Source organism: Panulirus ornatus, chromosome 57, assembly GCF_036320965.1.
Source record: "Panulirus ornatus isolate Po-2019 chromosome 57, ASM3632096v1, whole genome shotgun sequence".
Lineage (NCBI taxonomy): Eukaryota > Metazoa > Arthropoda > Malacostraca > Decapoda > Palinuridae > Panulirus > Panulirus ornatus.
In genome coordinates, this window is record NC_092280.1 from 19,709,479 (window position 1) to 19,729,562 (window position 20,084).

The window sequence follows — 20,084 nt, forward strand, 5'->3', positions numbered from 1 at the left end:
GAAGGGGGCCACAATCAAGTGTGAGGTAGAAAAGGAGAATGTATCATTATATTTTTTCTTTTACTTCATTTTTTTTTTTTTTTTTTTTTTTTTTTTTTTTTTTTTTTTATACTTTGTCGCTGTCTCCCGCGTTTGCGAGGTAGCGCAAGGAAACAGACGAAAGAAATGGCCCAACCCCCCCCCCCCCATACACATGTACATACACACGTCCACACACGCAAATATACATACCTACACAGCTTTCCATGGTTTACCCCAGACGCTTCACATGCCTTGCTTCAATCCACTGACAGCACGTCAACCCCTGTATACCACATGACTCCAATTCACTCTATTTCTTGCCCTCCTTTCACCCTCCTGCATGTTCAGGCCCCGATCACACAAAATCTTTTTCACTCCATCTTTCCACCTCCAATTTGGTCTCCCTCTTCTCCTCGTTCCCTCCACCTCCGACACATATATCCTCTTGGTCAATCTCTCCTCACTCATTCTCTCCATGTGCCCAAACCATTTCAAAACACCCTCTTCTGCTCTCTCAACCACGCTCTTTTTATTTCCACACATCTCTCTTACCCTTACGTTACTTACTCGATCAAACCACCTCACACCACACATTGTCCTCAAACATCTCATTTCCAGCACATCCATCCTCCTGCGCACATCTCTATCCATAGCCCACGCCTCGCAACCATACAACATTGTTGGAACCACTATTCCCTCAAACATACCCATTTTTGCTTTCCGAGATAATGTTCTCGACTTCCACACATTTTTCAAGGCTCCCAAAATTTTCGCCCCCTCCCCCACCCTATGATCCACTTCCGCTTCCATGGTTCCATCCGCTGACAGATCCACTCCCAGATATCTAAAACACTTCACTTCCTCCAGTTTTTCTCCATTCAAACTCACCTCCCAATTGACTTGACCCTCACCCCTACTGTACCTAATAACCTTGCTCTTATTCACATTTACTCTCAACTTTCTTCTTCCACACACTTTACCAAACTCAGTCACCAGCTTCTGCAGTTTCTCACATGAATCAGCCACCAGCGCTGTATCATCAGCGAACAACAACTGACTCACTTCCCAAGCTCTCTCATCCCCAACAGACTTCATACTTGCCCCTCTTTCCAGGACTCTTGCATTTACCTCATGTATTTTGTACTATTTCCTCTGGGGTCGGGTGGCCTTGGGAATGAATGAAGGTGAGCAAGTATGAATATGTAGCGATGCTGTTTCCAGTGGGGTGGGGCAGCAACAAAATGGATGAAGGCAAACAAACATGAATATGAACATGTGTATATATATATATGTATATGTTGATATGTATATGTGTGTAAATGTGCATTATTGAATATATATGTTTATATGAGTGGATTTTTTTTGTTTCCTGGCACTACCTCACTGATGCGGGAAACAGCAATTAAATATAATAAATATAAATATATGTATATATATACTTCCCACGTATTCCCTGCGTGTCGTAGAGGGCAACTAAAAGGGAAGGGAGTGGGGATCTGGAAATCCTTCCTTCTCGTTTTTTTTTTCTTAATTTTCCAAAAGAAGGAACAGAGAAGGGGGCCAGGTGTGGATATTCCTTCAAAGGCCCAGTCCTCTGTTCTTAATGCTACCTCACTAACGCGGTAAATGGCGAATAGTACGAAAGAAATATATATATTTTTTTTTCATACTATTCGCCATTTCCTGCATTAGCGGGGTAGCGTTAAGAACAGAGGACTGGGCCTTTGAGGGAATATCCTCACATGGCCCCCTTCTCTGTTTCTTCTTTTGGAAAATTAAAAAAAAAAATCAGAGGGGAGGATTTCCAGCCCCCCGCTCCCTTCCCTTTTAGTCTCCTTCTACGACATGCAGGGAATACGTGGGAAGTATTCTTTCTCCCCTATCCCCAGGGATATGTAATATATATATATATATAGAAGGCATATGACAGAGTTGATAGAGATGCTCTGTGGAAGGAATTAAGAATATATGGTGTGGGAGGCAAGTTGTTAGAAGCAGTGAAAAGTTTTTATCGAGGATGTAAGGCATGTGTACGTGTAGGAAGAGAGGAAAGTGATTGGTTCTCAGTGAATGTAGGTTTGCGGCAGGGGTGTGTGATCTCTCCATGGTTGTTTAATTTGTTTATGGATGGGATTGTTAGGGAGGTGAATGCAAGAGTTTTGGAAAGAGGGGCAAGTATGCAGTCCGTTGTGGATGAGAGAGCGTGGGAAGTGAGTCGGTTGTTGTTCACTGATGATACAGTGCTGGTGGCTGATTCATGTGAGAAACTGCAGAAGCTGGTGACTGAGTTTGGGAAAGTGTGTGAGAGAAGAAAGTTGAGAGTAAATGTGAATAAGAGCAAGGTTATTAGGTTCAGTAGGGTTGAGGGTCAAGTCAACTGGGAGGTAAGTCTGAATGGAGAAAAACTGGAGGAAGTGAAGTGTTTTAGATATCTGGGAGTGGATTTGGCAGCGGATGGAACAATGGAAGCAGAAGTGAATCATAGGGTGGGAGAGGGGGCGAAAATTCTGGGAGTGTTGAAGAGTGTGTGGAAGTCGAGAACATTATCTCCGAAAGCAAAAATGGGTATGTTTGAAGGAATAGTGGTTCCAACAATGTTGTATGGTTGCGAGGTGTGGGCTATGGATAGAGTTGTGCGCAGGAGGGTGGATGTGCTGGAAATAAGATGTTTGAGGACAATATGTGGTGTGAGGTGGTTTGATCGAGTAAGTAATAATAGGGTAAGAGAGATGTGTGGTAATAAAAAGTGTGTGGTTGAGAGAGCAGAAGAGGGTGTTTTGAAATGGTTTGGTCACATGGAGAGAATGAGTGAGGAAAGATTGATAAAGAGGATATATGTGTCAGAGGTGGAGGGAACGAGGAGAAGTGGAAGACCAAATTAGAGGTGGAAAGATGGAGTGAAAAAGATTTTGAGTGATCGGGGCCTGAACATGCAGGAGGGTGAAAGGCGTGCAAGGAATAGAGTGAATTGGAACGATGTGGTATATATATATAAAATAAAATATATGTTTATGTATATGTGCATGTGTGGGCATTTATGTATATGCATGTGTACGTGGGTGGGTCGGGCCATTCTTCTGTCTGTTTCCTTGCACTATCTCGCTAATGCGGGAGACAACGAAAAAGTATAATTATGAATAATAATAATAATAATAATAATATAATGTTTATGTATATGTATGTACGACGGAATGAAAAGGATTTTAAGCTATTGGAGCTTGGACATACAGGAGGGTGAGAGGCATGCAAGGAATAGAGTGAATTGGAATGATGTGGTATACTGGGGTCAACGTGCTGTCAATGGACAGAACCAGGGCATGTGAAACGTCTCAGATAAACCATGGAAAGGTCTGTGGGGCCTGGATGCGGATAGGGGGCTGTGGTTTCGGTGCATTACACGTGACAGCAGGGTGTAGCAATGCTGTTTCCTGTGGGGCAGGGTAATGCCAGGAATGGATGAAGGCAAGTAAATATAAATATTTACATGTCTATATATGTATATGTCTGTGTATGTATATGTGTATATGTTGATATGTGTATATGTATGTATATGTGCATGTATGGGTGTTTGTGTATATGTGTATATTAGCGGATGGGCCATTCTTCATCTATTTCCTGGCACTACCTCACTGATATGGGAAATGGTGATCAAGGATAACGTAAATATATATATATATGTATGTATATAAATGTTCATGTGCGCTTATGTGTACATATGTGTGTATTTCTTCATCTGTTTCCTGGCAGTATCTCGCTAGCACAGGAAGCAGCAATCAAGTATGAAAACTAGAGTCTGCTGCATAGTGGGCCACAACTTCAGTGGTTGTCAAGTTGCCCTCCTCTTACCCAGGTAGCTGTCTTTTCTTTCTGCCACAAGTGAACTGCTGGCTTTCTGTCCACATATACACAATCTCTTCTTGTCATACATAACACTTGACAAAACTTTAACTCACACAGCTCATTCTTCATAATTCAAGATTTTCCTATGGTGAGCACTATGTGCTAGGAGTATAAGGTAGAAGTAAGTAAAAGCATTACAATAGGTAGAACTCGTAGGGTGGAACATTTGGCAGGAGCCTCTGCAAATAATGCATTAGAGTTGCCATCTGTCAATGGCCTGTTAAAAGTGAGGCACTAAAGTCTAAGAAGGGGAGTCCACTATTTATGGAGACTCTATTACTGTGGCCATCCGTTGTGGGAGTTTCAGCTGGGAACAGGCATCAGAGATAATATAGACAGATGAATAGATGGTTAGAGAGAATGTTTACTTAGAGTGTGAGTTTGAATGGAAAGAACTTGGAGGAACTGGAGTGTTTTAAATACCTGGGAGAGGATATGGTAACAAATAGAACCATGAGAGGTGAAGTGAGCCATAAGGTGGGTGTGGGTGCAAATTTACTGGGTGTACTGAGAAATGTATGGAAAGAGAGGTTACTAACTGTGAGGGTAAAGATTGGTATATTCAATGGTACAGTAGTCCTAGCAATGTTGTACTTATGTGAGGTGTGGGATCGAAGGTAGCAAAGTACAGAAGAGGGTAAATAAGTTGGAAATGAAATGGCTGAGGACAATATGTGATCAGGAGGACTAATTGAATAGGAAATGATAGGGTGATAGATAGGTGTGATAGCAAGAAGAGCACATATGAAAGAGCTGATAAGGGTGTACTGACATGCTCTGAACATTAACAGAGGATGAGGGATATGGGATTCATGTTAAGAGAGGGAACCATGGAGGAGGTGGAAGGATGGCGTGAAAGATACTCTGAGTGTTCATGGCCTGAAAATGAAGGGTGTGAATCATGCAAAAGATGGAGCAAATTGGAGCAAAATGGTATACAATTGACATTGTGCTGTCAAGAGCTGAACCGGGGCATATGAAGTGTTCTGAGGAAACCATGGAAAGGTCTATAAGGCCTGGTCCTGGACAAGAAGGGTCTCTGGTTCAGTGCATTATATACGATAGTAAGAGAGCAGATGTGAGTGAATGAAGCCACTTCCTCATCTGTTCCTGGTGCAATCTTGCTAATATGGGAAAAGGTGAAAAAGATACATATACCTTAGTATAGATAAGGAGCAATTCTTCTTTTAGGCTTCAGACCCGTAGTGTAACCACGAACAGGCAGAGTCTGGTAACACCATAATTATATATCTATACATAAAACCAAGGCATATGGGGCAATCAGGGTAAACGATGGAATAGTTTGTAGGGCTTGGCCATGGATGGTGGGCTGTGATTTTACTGTATCTTGATTTTAGTGTATCTTTTATGACAATTGGAGAGTGGGTGCTTACAAAGTGAGACCCTTTATCTACATCATATAGATATGCACTTCATAGTGCCTACTGCACTTCTTAATTTACATCATCATTGATATGTAAGATCTAAAAGTAATGATATTTTCTATCAAAAAGTCTTCATATATCCTGTTGATATTTAGCATATATATTGACTGAATTGTTCAACTGAGCACAAGATGTGCAGCTTACCTTGACAGTGGAGTGACAATGTACTCGCAAACAAATGGAATACTTTGAGGAAAGTGCATTTGCCAATGCTCTGAGGCTGTATGGAGGTCTCCGTGGATCAGCATAAATAACCACATCGTGAACAATTCCAGGTTCTGGTCCACCTGTGTCAATAAAAACACATTTTTTCTTTCATATACAACAACTGCTCTCTAAAATGAAAGCAATTTTCAAAACGCCAGTTTCTGCATAAAAATTTAACTTAAAGCTTGTCTGACATAAATAACTGTAAACCATAGTAGGTCATGATCTTACATGTAGGAGACACTAATTATCATAATCTCAGTACAGTCAACTTTTCCGCCAATCACCTAAGCATACGTGGAATGATTGGGGTGAGCTTGTTTTGACTTTGGGTGGAGTAAATAAATATAATGTCCTTCTTAACACCATGGTTATGGGATGTTTTAAGAACACACAAAATAAAACTTCATGAGTGCTCAGAAAATCAGCCATGGATTGAAAGACCTTTCTGAATGTACAAACTGTAAAATATAAACTGTTTTGGACTATGTATACACAATATTGTAAATCCCCAAAAGCATGGCCAAACTGCCACAAAATCATCATAAATGACCAATCACTGGTATCTAACATTTCTAAAAGTATGTAAACACAAACTTATCCACTAACAAATGGCAGCAATTCATGTTAAGCCAATTTGCTTTGCACATGCCAAATAATGACTGTCCTGAAAAGGCAAACTTAACAGATGCATTGGGAAGAAGTTCAAATCTCTGGATTGCTCTCTCTATGCAGTTGCTCAATTCAAAATAGCTTTTCTGAGCTTAAAAGGCAAGCTGAAAGTACCATCATTCCTATAATGAGATAAATCTGACTGAATATGAAGGAAGACGAGTGCATCATCCAAGACAAATTAAACATGACACAAGCTGCTGCTCAAACTCTTCACCAACAAATGTCAGCAAAACTATGAAAAACGCACTTCCTAGTAAAATACAACAAATATTTTCAGCTTATAATAAATAAGTCTAGACAAAATACCAGAAGTTTTCAAACCGTTAATCTGATTTTTTTTCTTTCTATATACCTAATTGCCTCTCTTGCCTTAGCAAGGTAACATTAAGAAGATAGGATAAAAATGGACTGACTCGCATGCATACAATCTCTCTATCAAGTACAAAGTACCGAAAACAGGAGTCTAACATCCACGACCAAGCCCTAATGATGAGAAACGCTTATCATGTGATACATCTTATAAGCCATGTAAATGTTTCATACACTTTAGACATCCTTTACAGAGGTGAGTAAGGTTTAACATTCTAATTATCAAGAATATGGAAAAACTTTCTCATAATCATGTTAGATACCATTATAACGAAAACTTATTCTTCAAGGCAACCTGAGACTCTCATCTAACTACATCAAAGCAGTTCTCTCAGAAATAGAGGCTCCAGGCTGATCAGGGTTTCAAAAACTGCATAAGGACCCTTGAAGGGAGCTGTGTGACAAATCCTTCATTAGGGTTATTTAAGATGTTTTCTTAACTTGTTAATAAACCATCTTGCCTTCTCTCTCTGATATCAAAAACTTGTCACTGACTGAATAGGTGTCAATAGATATTCTCCATTTTACAGCCTTCTGAATTCCAATGAAAGGAAAGCATGATTTACACAGGGTAAATTTTGCACAAGTTCCCATCATTCTACCTTCCTAAAGGAAATTACAGCTTCCACTAAGCACTTTTTTCTTAGCTGCAGCTAAACACCAATACTTCTTCACAAGATTCAAAGTTTACTATAACTTGAATAAGCTATTTTATCAAGTGCAGCTTAAAACAACATATTTCCATAACACTGCTTAAGATTTTAGCAAAAACTTTCTACAAGCTTTCATCAAATATGTCAATGAAGACATTCAAATTCAACACTTGTCTGGCTAAATATCTCATGTCAGCTTCTTGTTTACCATAACTTAAACTTTAAAATGCTTAATATTTTGATTTAACCAAGAGAGAGAATATAACATGTTAGGGGAACCTTCTGTGAAACCAAACAAAGATGAAAGGTGGAATCACTCAGGACTTAATGCTGGGAACCTTGTTCACATGTGGACTCTGTAGACAACCCATAATTGCCTAATTTTGCAATTTCTAAAAGCCAACAACAATAGCAAAGAACACCAAGTCAAACCTGCCTACAATATTAAAGCCATTATAACCTTCAAAGTTCTGAAACGAGATATGGCTCCAGAGTCTCTTTCATGAGAAAGTGACCTTTGAGGTTAAAGAAAAAGAATATTCTTCTCCCAGAAAATGTGGCTTCCTTCAAAAGATCAGAGGAGTAATACATCAAAGAAAGGAGAATGAGAAAGAAATTGTTACTTGATTGAAGATTTGAGTCAATTAACTTCCTACCTAGGAAAAAGGCTGAAGTCGAAATAAGTCTTAGGACAGAACAAAGTGACTCTCAGTGAAATGATATCTAAGTCAAACATATAACTTAGCAGGCTTCTCTTGTGATGTAATGGCCCACGAACCACTCATACAAAGGTTGAACAAAGGTTCAACTTTCCTCAATTACAGCAACTTCTCTTCCCAAGATCAGCTGGACTTCAATCTCTTGTACAAAGAATGAAAGAACCACTCTACAGATCATCTAAAGAATGAAAATGATGATAATCTGCTTTTAACATTCTAATCAGAATCTACTTACAAGATCTCTAGATCTAGCTTTGGACAATAAAGCTCAAACTAGAACCCTAGAGAAAAATTCACTGCTGGGCAGCCATTTCCCAACAAGCTCTTAACCCATATCTTACCCTTTGCAGGCCATGCCACAGGTAAAACTGGTGTTTCCTAAAGAATGACAAAAGTTAGCAAAATCTAAAATATCAAAAAGACTTAAGAGCCATCTGAACATCCAAAGCCATTCAAAACCTCCACATCACAAGCATTTAAACCATGGCATGGCACTACGGCACTGAAATCTTCGTGCACCTCAACTATCTAACATTATGTGTATCATATGACAGAAGAGTAAGTTTTCTGATCTCCCTTACCTATGTCATTCCTGGATTTGATTTGATTTTGTGTAATTTGTAAAGCACAATGAACAAATGGTAATTCAGCACTCTTTAACATTCATGGTCTCTAAAAACTTTAAAATATTTACACAAAATTATATTTCTTGGCTTCCTTTAAACTGTATCAAACAACTTACAACGATCCATATAAAATTAATACATTTTGACTTCTTTTAAGAAACTGATCAGTTTGTTTTCTTGAATATTACTGTCTAAAATTTCTTCAATACTATTATTCCTTCCACAGATCTTGTATGATTCATATCTGACTTCTATAACTAATCACTTTGGGACTTTCAAAATGGTACTTGCCAATAAGCACACTCCAAATCTACACTTACCATTTGCACATTACTCTGGAGAATATAAGACACTTCTACTTGTAATTCCAACTTTCACTGTTATACTGCTTGCCTAAAAGCAAAAATCTAGAACCATTCTCTAAAAAAAAAAAAAAAAAAAAAAAAAAAAAAAAGACTGACTAAACAAAGTTTAGGTTGTTACTGTATTGCAGTAGCTAACATCAGTGTTGTCTTCAGACACACTAGTTCTCAAGGCACATGATTCACAGCATTGAAAAACACAAATATACAATGATATCATGCAACCTCCTAAATTCAAGAAATAAAAGTGAAAATACTGTACGCCAATGTCAGGCAATCATGAGCTGATCCAAACAAACCCAGCCAGCAAATGTAAATGAATGTTTATGAGATGTCACTAAACATCACTTTCACTCTATTCTGTGACACCACAGGCCTAGACTGGTTGCTGTTCATTTCTATAGTCCTGTGAATGAGCATCTGCCAACCTTCAATGCTCTATAATGGTCAAAGTGGGGGTGAATCCTCTTGGATACACCTCGTGTGATGCAGTACGAATGTGTTTTAATCCCAATTGCATAAGTGCTCACTCAAGACACTCATGGGCTCTGCCTAAAGTGAGATATAGCGGCAGTTACTGAAAATGAGAAAACAATATATTCTTCATGAATATTAGAGAATGCAAGTTTTAAAAAATTCTTTGCAGTAACTATGTAAATTAAATATATGTTCAAAGAGTGCAAATCAAGATATATTACCATCAGAAGCTGTTACAATTACATGAAAAAATCGACAATTCAACCCAGCAAAATTATAAATAACACAAATTCCATTAAAATATTACTCCTCACAAAATAATATTCTTTTAATGCAGTCAGCAAAACCTTTACTTTACTCTTATAAGGAGTCCAACTTACTTCCTTATTATACATGCTTTTATCATTCCTAAACACTGTCACACATTTACACTTGAGTACATCTTTAACTACATCAAAAAATCTAAGTATTCTGAAATTCTTTACTTCCTTATTCCATGCAGAATTTGATCCACTCCTTATGTGCCAAATAGTCAACTCAAAAAGGGGGGAGGATAGATACCATGTTGCTTAATAAGATCTAAAATATCCATTCATAAAACAAAAATAACAAAAATGTCTAATTCTAGTATAAATATTTGAATCAACAAACTTCAAGGAATGTTAGACCATCACACATCTTTACGTATTAACATACATAAAAGATAATTACAGTTGCTATCCCTTTCTCTATTAGTACTGACCAGTAATATGAGTGGTGACAGGAGTAACTGAATCTTCCAACTTGACACCCATCTTTGCAGCAATGTTGGCAACTTTGGCCTGCAGAGCAGACAACCTATCTAAAATTAGCTCCTGACGCTTGGTGAGGGATTCTACAGTTGGAGCTTCACTGATGCTAGGCTGATCCCAACTTTTAAACCTGTTAAGTTAATCCCCATTACTGATGGTGTATCTGAGCAAATCAAGTTTAGATATAATGGCTGACAAGACAATAAAAATAAAGACAATGGTCTGCCTTTGTACCATTAGTAATAATTCAGTAATTTCTAACTCTCACATTTGAATCAAATATAATCTTTTTCAAGAGATAAAGGTTCACTAGATATATAATAATCATGGCTACATAAAATACAAAAGTGCACAAGTGAATTATACTCAAAAGAGTGTTCGACAGAACATCTGAGTTTCTTGCACTGTGACACAGTCATAGGGAAAGAAATACAAATTGGGAGAAATAGTTTTAAAAATATATACAACTGACGCAGGAAACAGCGATTATGTATAATGAATAAAAATAACATAATATCAAGTTCCCTGGTCAAAGGAGGAATTTCCCACAAGTTTTTGAGCTATTAAGTTCCAGGTTAAACCTTTTTACAAGGGGCATAACTCAGGTAAAACCAAACTGGAGATGAGTTTTATGCCATTCAATTCTTTACATGCTAGGAAACATCGGCATAAAATATAGTTTAATCAACTTAAAGTGAGCCTTTTGGGTCAGGCCAAATCATCAGATTATGAGACTGGTTAAGTTCCAGGATAAACAGTTTCATAGGAGGCATAACTAGGTCAAAATTGAAACCAGAATTATAGGTCTTATGCCATTCAGTTCTTTAGATATTGGGATACAACCTATCTACCTATATCTCTGATGCTTGTTCCCTACAGAAACTCCTTCAAGGGGATGGCCACAGCAAATCAGTCTTCATAACTGGTGAACCCCAATGCTCCTTCTTAGCCTTAAGTGCCTCACCCTCAACAGGCTACTGGCAGAGGACAACTCTAGCATTGTTTCTGGAGGTTCCTATCTAAAGTTCTGGAAAACTATTGTATAAAATATACACTTTGATATGTTTAACCTGACCTTTATGGATGAGAACAGCTCCCATGGTTCCTGTTACTACCATTTCCACTCCTAGGTATCTAAAACACTTCATCTCCACCAGTTTTTTTTCTCCTAAACATACTCCAGCCAATCTAGTTTCTTTACAGTGCTAAACCTAACAAATTTGCTTTTAATTGCAACTATTCTTAACTTTCTCCTTTCAAACACTCCACTAAACTCAGAAACCAACCTCTGCAGTTTCTCACTTAAACTGCCACTAGTGCCATGCTATCAGCAAACAGTGACTGACTTATCTCCCAAACTCCACCACCGTTGAAAGAGTGCTGACCTATACCTCCACCAAAATTCTTGAATTCACCTCCCACATCTTTCCATCCATAACAGATTAAACATTTGGAATCATTCATCCTACTCTCTACCTACATGCACAAATCTTACTCTTTTAATAATAAACTCCTCAATACATCTAATATCTTTCCTTACACACCATGTATTCCTAACAACTTCAGTATGGCATCTCTCTCAACCTTATCATGTGCTTTCTCCAGATCCATAAATGATACATACAAATCGTTTTGTTTCTCAACCATCTGTTCCACACATCCTCCACCTCTCCTGAAACCAGATTGTTAGTCACGAGTCTGATGTTCTGTGCATGCCATCACCCTTTCAGTTACCACTCTCCCATAACTCCTTCTACGAACACTCAACAAATTTAAAACTCTGTAATTCAAGCATTCACCTTTGTCCCTCTTCCCTATATGCAATGGCATTATACAGGCATTCAGCCAATCCTCAGGCACCTCACTATTGTCCATACATGCCATGAAAATCCTAACTGATCAATCAATAAGACAGTCATCCCCTTTCTTAAAAAATTCAAGTGCAGTACCAGCTGCAGTTGATTGGTTGGTAAGATATTCAATGTATGTATGGATCATGGTAAAGTGCCTGAGGATTGGTAGAAAGGGGTCAAAGGTGGGTGTTCAAACATAGAGGCATAAGTTTGTTCAGTATTCCTGGGAAACTGTATAGGAAGGTATTGACAGAGGGTGAAGGCATGTAAAAAGCATCAGACTGGGGAGGAACAGTGTTGTTTTAGAAGAGGTAGAGGATGTGCATCAGGTGTTTGCTTTGAAGAATGTCACATATACTTACAAAAACAGATGGACTTGTATGTAGCATTTATGGATCTGGAGAAGGCATATGACAGGAATGACAGAGGTGTTTTGTGGAAGGTCTTATGGTGTGGGAGATAAGCTGCTAGATGCAGAGAAAAGTGTTTACCAATGATGTAAGGCATGTGTAAGAGTAGGAAGGTCGGACTGTGGCAGGGGTGTGTGATGTCCCCATGGTTGTTTAATTTGTTTATGGATGGGGTGGTTAGGTAGGTAAATGTAAGAGTTGTGGAGAGTTTGCTGGGGATGACAGGGCCTGGGAACTAAGTCAGTTGTTGTTCGCTGATGTTACAGCTCTGGTAGCTGATACTGTGAGAAACTGCAGAATTTAGTGACTGAGTTTGGGGATGTGTAGGAAAGGAGAAAGTTGAGAGTAAATGTGAATATGAGCAAGGTTATCAGGTTCAGTTGGGTTGAAGGGCAAGTTAATTGGGATGTAAGTTTGAAGAGAAAAATTGGAGGAAGCGAAGATATCTGGGAGTGGACTTAGCAGCAAATGAAACCATGGAAGCGGAGGCGAGTCACATAGTGGGGAAGGGGGTGAAGGTTCTGGGAGCGATGAAGAATGTGTGGAAGGTGAGAATGTTATCTCGGAGAGCAAAAATGGGTATGGTTGAAGGAATAGTAGTTCCAACAATATCATGTGGTTGCAAGGAATGGGCTACAGATAGGGTTGTACAGAGGAGGGTGGATGGTTTGGAAATGAAATGCTTGAGGACAGTATGTGGTGTGAGGTGATTTGATTAAGCAATGAAAGGGTGAGAGGTGTGTGGAAATAAAAAGAGTGTGGTAGAGAAAGCAGAAGAGGGTGAGTTGAAACTGTTTGGACATATGGAAAGAATGACAAAGAGGATATATGTGTCGGGTGGAGGGAACAAGGAGAAGCAGGAGACCAAATTGGAGGTGGAATGAGGGAGTGAAAAGGATTTTGAGTGATCAGGGACTGAACATACAGGAGGGTGAGAGGCATGGACGGAATAGTGAATTGGAATGATGTGGTATACCAGGGTCGACATACTGTCAATGGACTGAACCATGGTATGTGAACTAACTGGGGTAAACCATGAAAAGGTCTGTGGGGCCTGGAAGTGTATAGGGAACTGGTTTTGGTGCATTACACATGACAGCTAAAGAATGAGCGTGAACAAATGTGGCCTATTTTGTCTGTCTTCGTGGCGCTACCTTGCTAAAGCAGGGGGTAGCGATGCTGTTTTCCTGTGGGGTGGGGTAGCGCCAGGAATGGATGAAGGCTAGGAAGGATGTATATGTTGATATGTATATATGTGTATGTGGGTGTTTATGTATGTATATGTGTATATGAGTAGATGGGCCATTCTTCATCTGTTTCCTGGCACTACCTCGCTGACGCAGGAAATGGCGATTATGTATAATATATATATTTTTTCATTATACTTATGCACCGTCTCACACGTTGGCGAGGTAGTGCAAGGTAACAGACGAAAGAATGGCCCAACCCATCCACATACAAATGTATATACATAAACGCCCACACACACACATATACATACCTATACATTTCAATGTATACATACACAGACATATACATATATACACTTGTACATATTCATACCGGCTGCCTTCATCCACTCCCGTTGCCACCCCCCCAAACATGAAATAGCCCAACCCACCCACATACACATGTATATACATAAATGCCCACACACGCACACATACATACCTATAGATACCTACATAAATATACCTACACAGACTTACACATATTTACACATGTACATATTTATACTTGCTGCCTTCATCCATTCCCTTCACAACCCCGCCACACATGAAATACATACGTCAAAAGTGGAGGAGACAAGAAGGGATACACCAAACTGGAGGTGGAAGGAGTGAGCGAAAAAGATTTTGAGTGACCAGGGCCTGAACATGCAGTTGGGTGATAGGCATGCACAGGATAGTGGGAATTGGAACATTGTCGTACACAGGGGTTAACGTGCTGTCTATCTATTGAACCAAGGTATGTGAATTGGTCAATATAAGCAAGTGCAATCTTTGTTTGCCTGTTCCTCATGTTAACACGGAAAACGGAAAACAAGCATGAAAAAATATCCGCATATGTTGCCAGACTTCATCTGCTTGAGGTGGAAAGAACTTTTCATTCTAAAAGAGTCTACATTTCTCTGCTACTGGAAGTAGCATAGCCTTGGAATTCAGGAATCTTTAGAAAGGTACTGGGTAACACCAGGACTTTCACAGAAATTGCTCTTGGAGTATTTATAAATAAATCGATACATCGTGATATAAAAGGCAATCATCACAGATAGCCCCATCGCTTTGGCACATGCAGTCCTGGTCTGGCTTGCTGAAAACATGTCAGTATCCACATACCACATCACCCACTTCATTCTATCTCATGTACACTTCTCACCATCTGAATCTACAGGTCCTGATACTAAAAAGCCTCCTCCACTTCATCCTTACATCTCTTTCTTAACCTCAGCCCAGAGAAAGACACATGGTGAGCACTGTGTGTTAGCCACGCCATTCCAGAAAATGTAACCTGAGTTACATATAGGTATCCAGGTACTTAGGTATTCCCTCTTGCTCCCTCCAGTTCTGACAGAAAGATCCTTTTAGTCACCTATCACAAATGCCACACAGAAAAACAATATTCATGTTGTAGTGACATGACAAATACTACACACCCATCTGTTCCAACCAATCTTGACATGACAAATACTACACACCCATCTGTTCCAGCCAATCTTGAAATCCATTCCAACACATACATGCATCAGAAACTACACTCACCAGGAATGAACATGTCAATTGTGAGCTGTGTGTTAGCCCTGCCATCCCAGCAAAATCTCAACATAGATAACTAGGGCATGTGAAGCGTCTGGGGTAAACCATGGAAAGTTTTTGTGGGGCCTGGATGTGGAAAGGGAGCCGTGGTTTCGGTGCATCATACATGACAGCTAGAGACTGAATGTGAATGAATGTGACCTTTGTTGTCTTTTCCTAGCGCTACCTCGCACACATGCGGGTGAAGGGGTTTTCATTTCATGTGTAGTGGGGTGGCGACGGGAATGAATAAGGGCAAACAGTATGAATTACGTACATGTGTATATATATATATGTCTGTGTGTATATAGATGTATGCATTGAGATGTATAGGTATGTATATGTGCGTGTATGTATATACATGCGTATGTGGGTGGGTTGGGCAATTCTTTTGTCTGTTTCCTTGCGTTACCTGGCTAACACGGGAGACAGCGACAAAGTATAATAATACAAAAAAAGATAAGCATATGTATGAAGATACTTAGGTATTCCCTCTTGCTCCCTCCAGTTCCAACAGAAAGATCCTCTTAATCACCTATGGCAAATGCTAGAATCAAGGATCCTCCTGCTCCAAACTCACCTCTTACTACTCCTTCTTAATCAATCTTTCTTTGCTTATCCCCTACATATGTCTGAACTATTTCTGCATACCCTAGTTGGGTCTCTTACCTATTCCCACCTTGCAAGGTTATTACGTACAGTAGGGTTGAGGGCCACGTCAACTGGGAGGTAAGTTTGAATGGAGAAAAACTGGAGGAAGTAAAGTGTTTTAGATATCTGGGAGTGGATCTGGCAGCGGATGGAACCATGGAAGCGGAAGTAAATCATAGGGTGGGGGAGGGGGCGAAAATCCTGGGAGCCTTGAAGAATGTGTGCAAGTCGTGAACATTATCTCTGAAAGCAAAAATGGGTATGTTTGAAGGAATAGTGGTTCCAACAACGTTGTATGGTTGCGAGGCATGGGCTATGGATAGAGTTGTGCGTAGGAGGGTGGATGTGCTGGAAATGAGATGTTTAAGGACAATATGTGGTGTGAGGTGGTTTGATCGAGTAAGTAATGTAAGGGTAAGAGAGATGTGTGGAAATAAAAAGAGCGTGGTTGAGAGAGCAGAAGAGGGTGTTTTGAAATGGTTTGGGCACATGGAGAGAATGAGTGAGGAAAGTTGACCAAGAGGATATATGTGTCGGAGGTGGAGGGAACGAGGAGAAGTGGGAGACCAAATTGGAGGTGGAAAGATGGAGTGAAAAAGATTTTGTGTGATTGGGGCCTGAACATGCAGGAGGGTGAAAGGAGGGCAAGGAATAAAGTGAATTGGATCGATGTGGTATACCGGGGTTGACGTGCTGTCAGTGGATTGACCACATCGATCCAGTTCACTCTATTTCTTGCCCGCCTTTCACCCTCCTGCATGTTCAGGCCCCAATCACTCAAAATCTTTTTCGCTCCATCTTTCCACCTCCAATTTGGTCTCCCACTTCTCCTCGTCCCCTCCACCTCTGACACATATATCCTCTTTGTCAATCTTTCCTCACTCATTCTCTCCATGTGCCCAAACCATTTCAAAACACCCTCTTCTGCTCTCTCAACAACACTCTTTATATTTCCACACATCTCTCTTACCCTTACGTTACTTACTCAATCAAACCACCTCACACCACACATTGTCCTCAAACATCTCATTTCCAGCACATCCACCCTCCTGCGCACAACTCTATCCGTAGCCCACACCTCGCAACCATACAAAATTGTTGGAACCACTATTCCTTCAAACATACCCATTTTTGCTTTCCGAGATAATGTTCTCGACTTCCACACATTCTTCAAGGCTCCCAGGATTTTCGCCCCCTTCCCACCCTATGATTCACTTCCGCTTCCATGGTTCCATCCGCTGCCAGATCCACTCCCAGATATCTAAAACACTTTACTTCCTTCAGTTTTTCTCCATTCCAACTTACCTCGCAATTGACTTGACCCTCAACCCTACTGTACCTAATAACCTTGCTCTTATTCACATTTACTCTTAACTTTCTTCTTTCACACACTTTACACACTTTATATATATATATATAAAGAAAAGTTGGGCAAAAATTGTACCTGTATAGAGTTCAAAACACAATGATCTAATGCTTAAAAATTCTGCTCTGGACAACATGCTTAATGTGGTATATCAGGTATATATAGAGACATGTATATGTAAGGAAACTTTTCAAATACCTCTGTATGGCTCAATTCAAAAGGAAGATACTAAACCAAATACACAACTATCTATGAACAAATGATTATCGTGTACTTCTTTTATGGCATTTACAAAAGTACACTACCTTCAATTATCTGAACTGTTTTGAGAATGGCAGTAAAAGTAATGTCTATGAAAGGAGCTACATTTCTAATATTTTGAGCTTACCAAAGTATACTGTACATCTTTGTAAAAAATTGCTGGTGACAAAAAGAAAAATTTTACACTGGATTCAAATCATTAGAATATTCAATGTTTTTCTTTTATTAAAAGGTACACAAGAAGCTATTACAAAAAAATTAAAAAATACAATCATTTACAAATAATTTTTAATTAAGCACAGCAAACTACTGAAAAATCACAAGAGCCCACAGATGGTAAAAATGACCATAAAATGTCCAAAAAAACAAAATCTAAAATCTAATAATTTTCTTTTTCATGCAAAAGTAGTTGCACAAATGCACAATCCTAACAACAAATTTTATTATTCAAAATTATCTATATTTCAGAATACATTGTCATATCATTCTCACATCTCTCTCATTTGGAGAGAAAAACACAAAAGTCTTAAACATAAATATTTTGAGACCCAGACAATATGTTGTCACATAAGTCTCGATATCTAGCAGTACAGTATACATGAGGTTTGTTGTAGTAGATATCCTTAAAACTTTCATATCCGAAATATAAAAATCTATGAAATTTTTACAATTTACTAATAAATTCATAATACTAACCAGCATTACATAAATGCCATTACAAAAAGACCACTAACTATACTAACTAATCAACTAAGGCCAAAGTCCAAGAAGCAAAGGAGATGAAAGTCCCCATTCTTTGGAATACATTCAAAACTTTATATTGGTGCTTACGTCCATATAGGCATTTATCTATTACTGAACACGACTACTCAAGAAAAGTAGAGTATAAGGTTACAGGTATTGATCTGTATGACATTCAATGCACACAGTGCAGACCAAAGCATATATGATCTTTTTTGGGTTTAGAGATACAACTTAGTTGAGATTAAACTAGATCCCAATGAAGAAGCTCCCCTCCAGCAAGGTACATTCGAGTATCACAGATCAGAAAACAAATATGCACACTTTGCACATTCAAAACTCACTCCTAAACTCTTCAATAAATCATATCAATTCTCTGACCACAAAAGCTAGTGAGCCAAAGATCACTCAGTATTGTTATCATTGTGATCTATTCAGCACTGTATATATTGGTGTATATATTGCTTCAATGTCTGCCTTTGGATTATGTCTTGGAAAACTAGATAATCCCCTTCATCATGACCCAAGTAACAATGCTTCAACTTCAACAAGTCCTCATAAGCCACTGAGGAGAGAAAAATCAAGATGCTTTCTATTAAAGAAAAAGCAGACACTACATGGGGGATATTTTCTCTACTTTTGGAAAGTCAATCCATTTCCTTTATCTTAAATAATGTAAAAAGAAAAAAAAAAGACATAACTAAACTGTAACCTCACCAATTTGGAATGCCTGGTAAAATGCCATTTCCTAATTATGGAAATCCTGGATTATAAAAAAGCTTTCAGATCACTTAACTACAAATTTGTGAACCAGAAAACACCAAAGATATGGATAAATATTTACATGAAACATCAATAAGACATCATATATAATTTTCAGTTTTCTGCCCCAGAGTAATGAAATACAGAGTGAAAGTGAAAGAATGTGGTGTCTGGAGGAAGATGAGAAGTGAGATAGTGCATACCACAAAAAGAGCCTGTGAAAGAGGTTTGGTGTAAGCCCAGGGTGGAGTAAATATCTCTGACATAACATAACAAAGCCTTCTTTTCAGTAATAAAGAAAATCATAATGACAATAAAAACACAAATAAAACTTAAAGAGAACTGTTAACTGCATCAAATTTTCCAACATAATCCCATGAAGTCAGTCATGTGTATGTGTGTGAGACATTATCCATTGCAGTTGGTAACATAAGCTCACCAGCTTGCCTTACCTCTATGTACCTATCATTATCTTACCCTCCTGCCCCAGGGGTCTCTTCTGTCCTTGTGATGCTCCTCCAGCACTCAGGGAGCTGGCCACTTCCACACGTTGGAACCACAAGTTATGAAGTGTTGTGCTGTGAGTGCATTTAGATGCAAAGAGTGAAGGGCAACTGAGTAGTATGCGCTTGGTGTCTTCTTCAGTTATTCCATGGTGGGTATGAAAAGTCTTATGAAATGATGAAACACAGCTGCAATACTTCCAACAGCAGGAAAACATACGACTCCTTTGGAATGAGAAGTTCTTTGATGAGGCTATAAACCCAATGATACAGCCTCATCAAAGGTGACTTTTCATCTGCAGCATAACCTTGAGCACACAAAGTCTGGTAAGACTGGGTCAGGAGGTTAGTTATTTAGTGCATGTCATATTAGTTCAGTCTGTTTATCTTTTGTCAGTGTTCCATTTGTTTAATGGTGGGGCATCTGTGAGTAGAAGCTACAAAAGTGCAAGGCAGTGTAAGCTTTTTGTTTCCATCAAGGGGTTTGGTGGTTTGTT

General features: G+C 39.1%; 1 protein-coding gene across 1 annotated transcript in view; it reads right to left on the minus strand.

Moving 5' to 3' along the window:
- Nucleotides 1-20,084, minus strand: part of alpha-PheRS (phenylalanine--tRNA ligase alpha subunit) — a 61,737-nt gene that overhangs the window by 8,577 nt on the left and 33,076 nt on the right. The window contains exons 11-12 of the mRNA XM_071694549.1: nucleotides 10,197-10,375; nucleotides 5,511-5,653 (exon numbers count right to left, since the gene is read on the minus strand). Of these exons, the coding sequence (XP_071550650.1) occupies nucleotides 5,511-5,653; nucleotides 10,197-10,375 (322 nt within the window). The remainder of the gene's footprint in view (nucleotides 1-5,510; nucleotides 5,654-10,196; nucleotides 10,376-20,084) is intronic.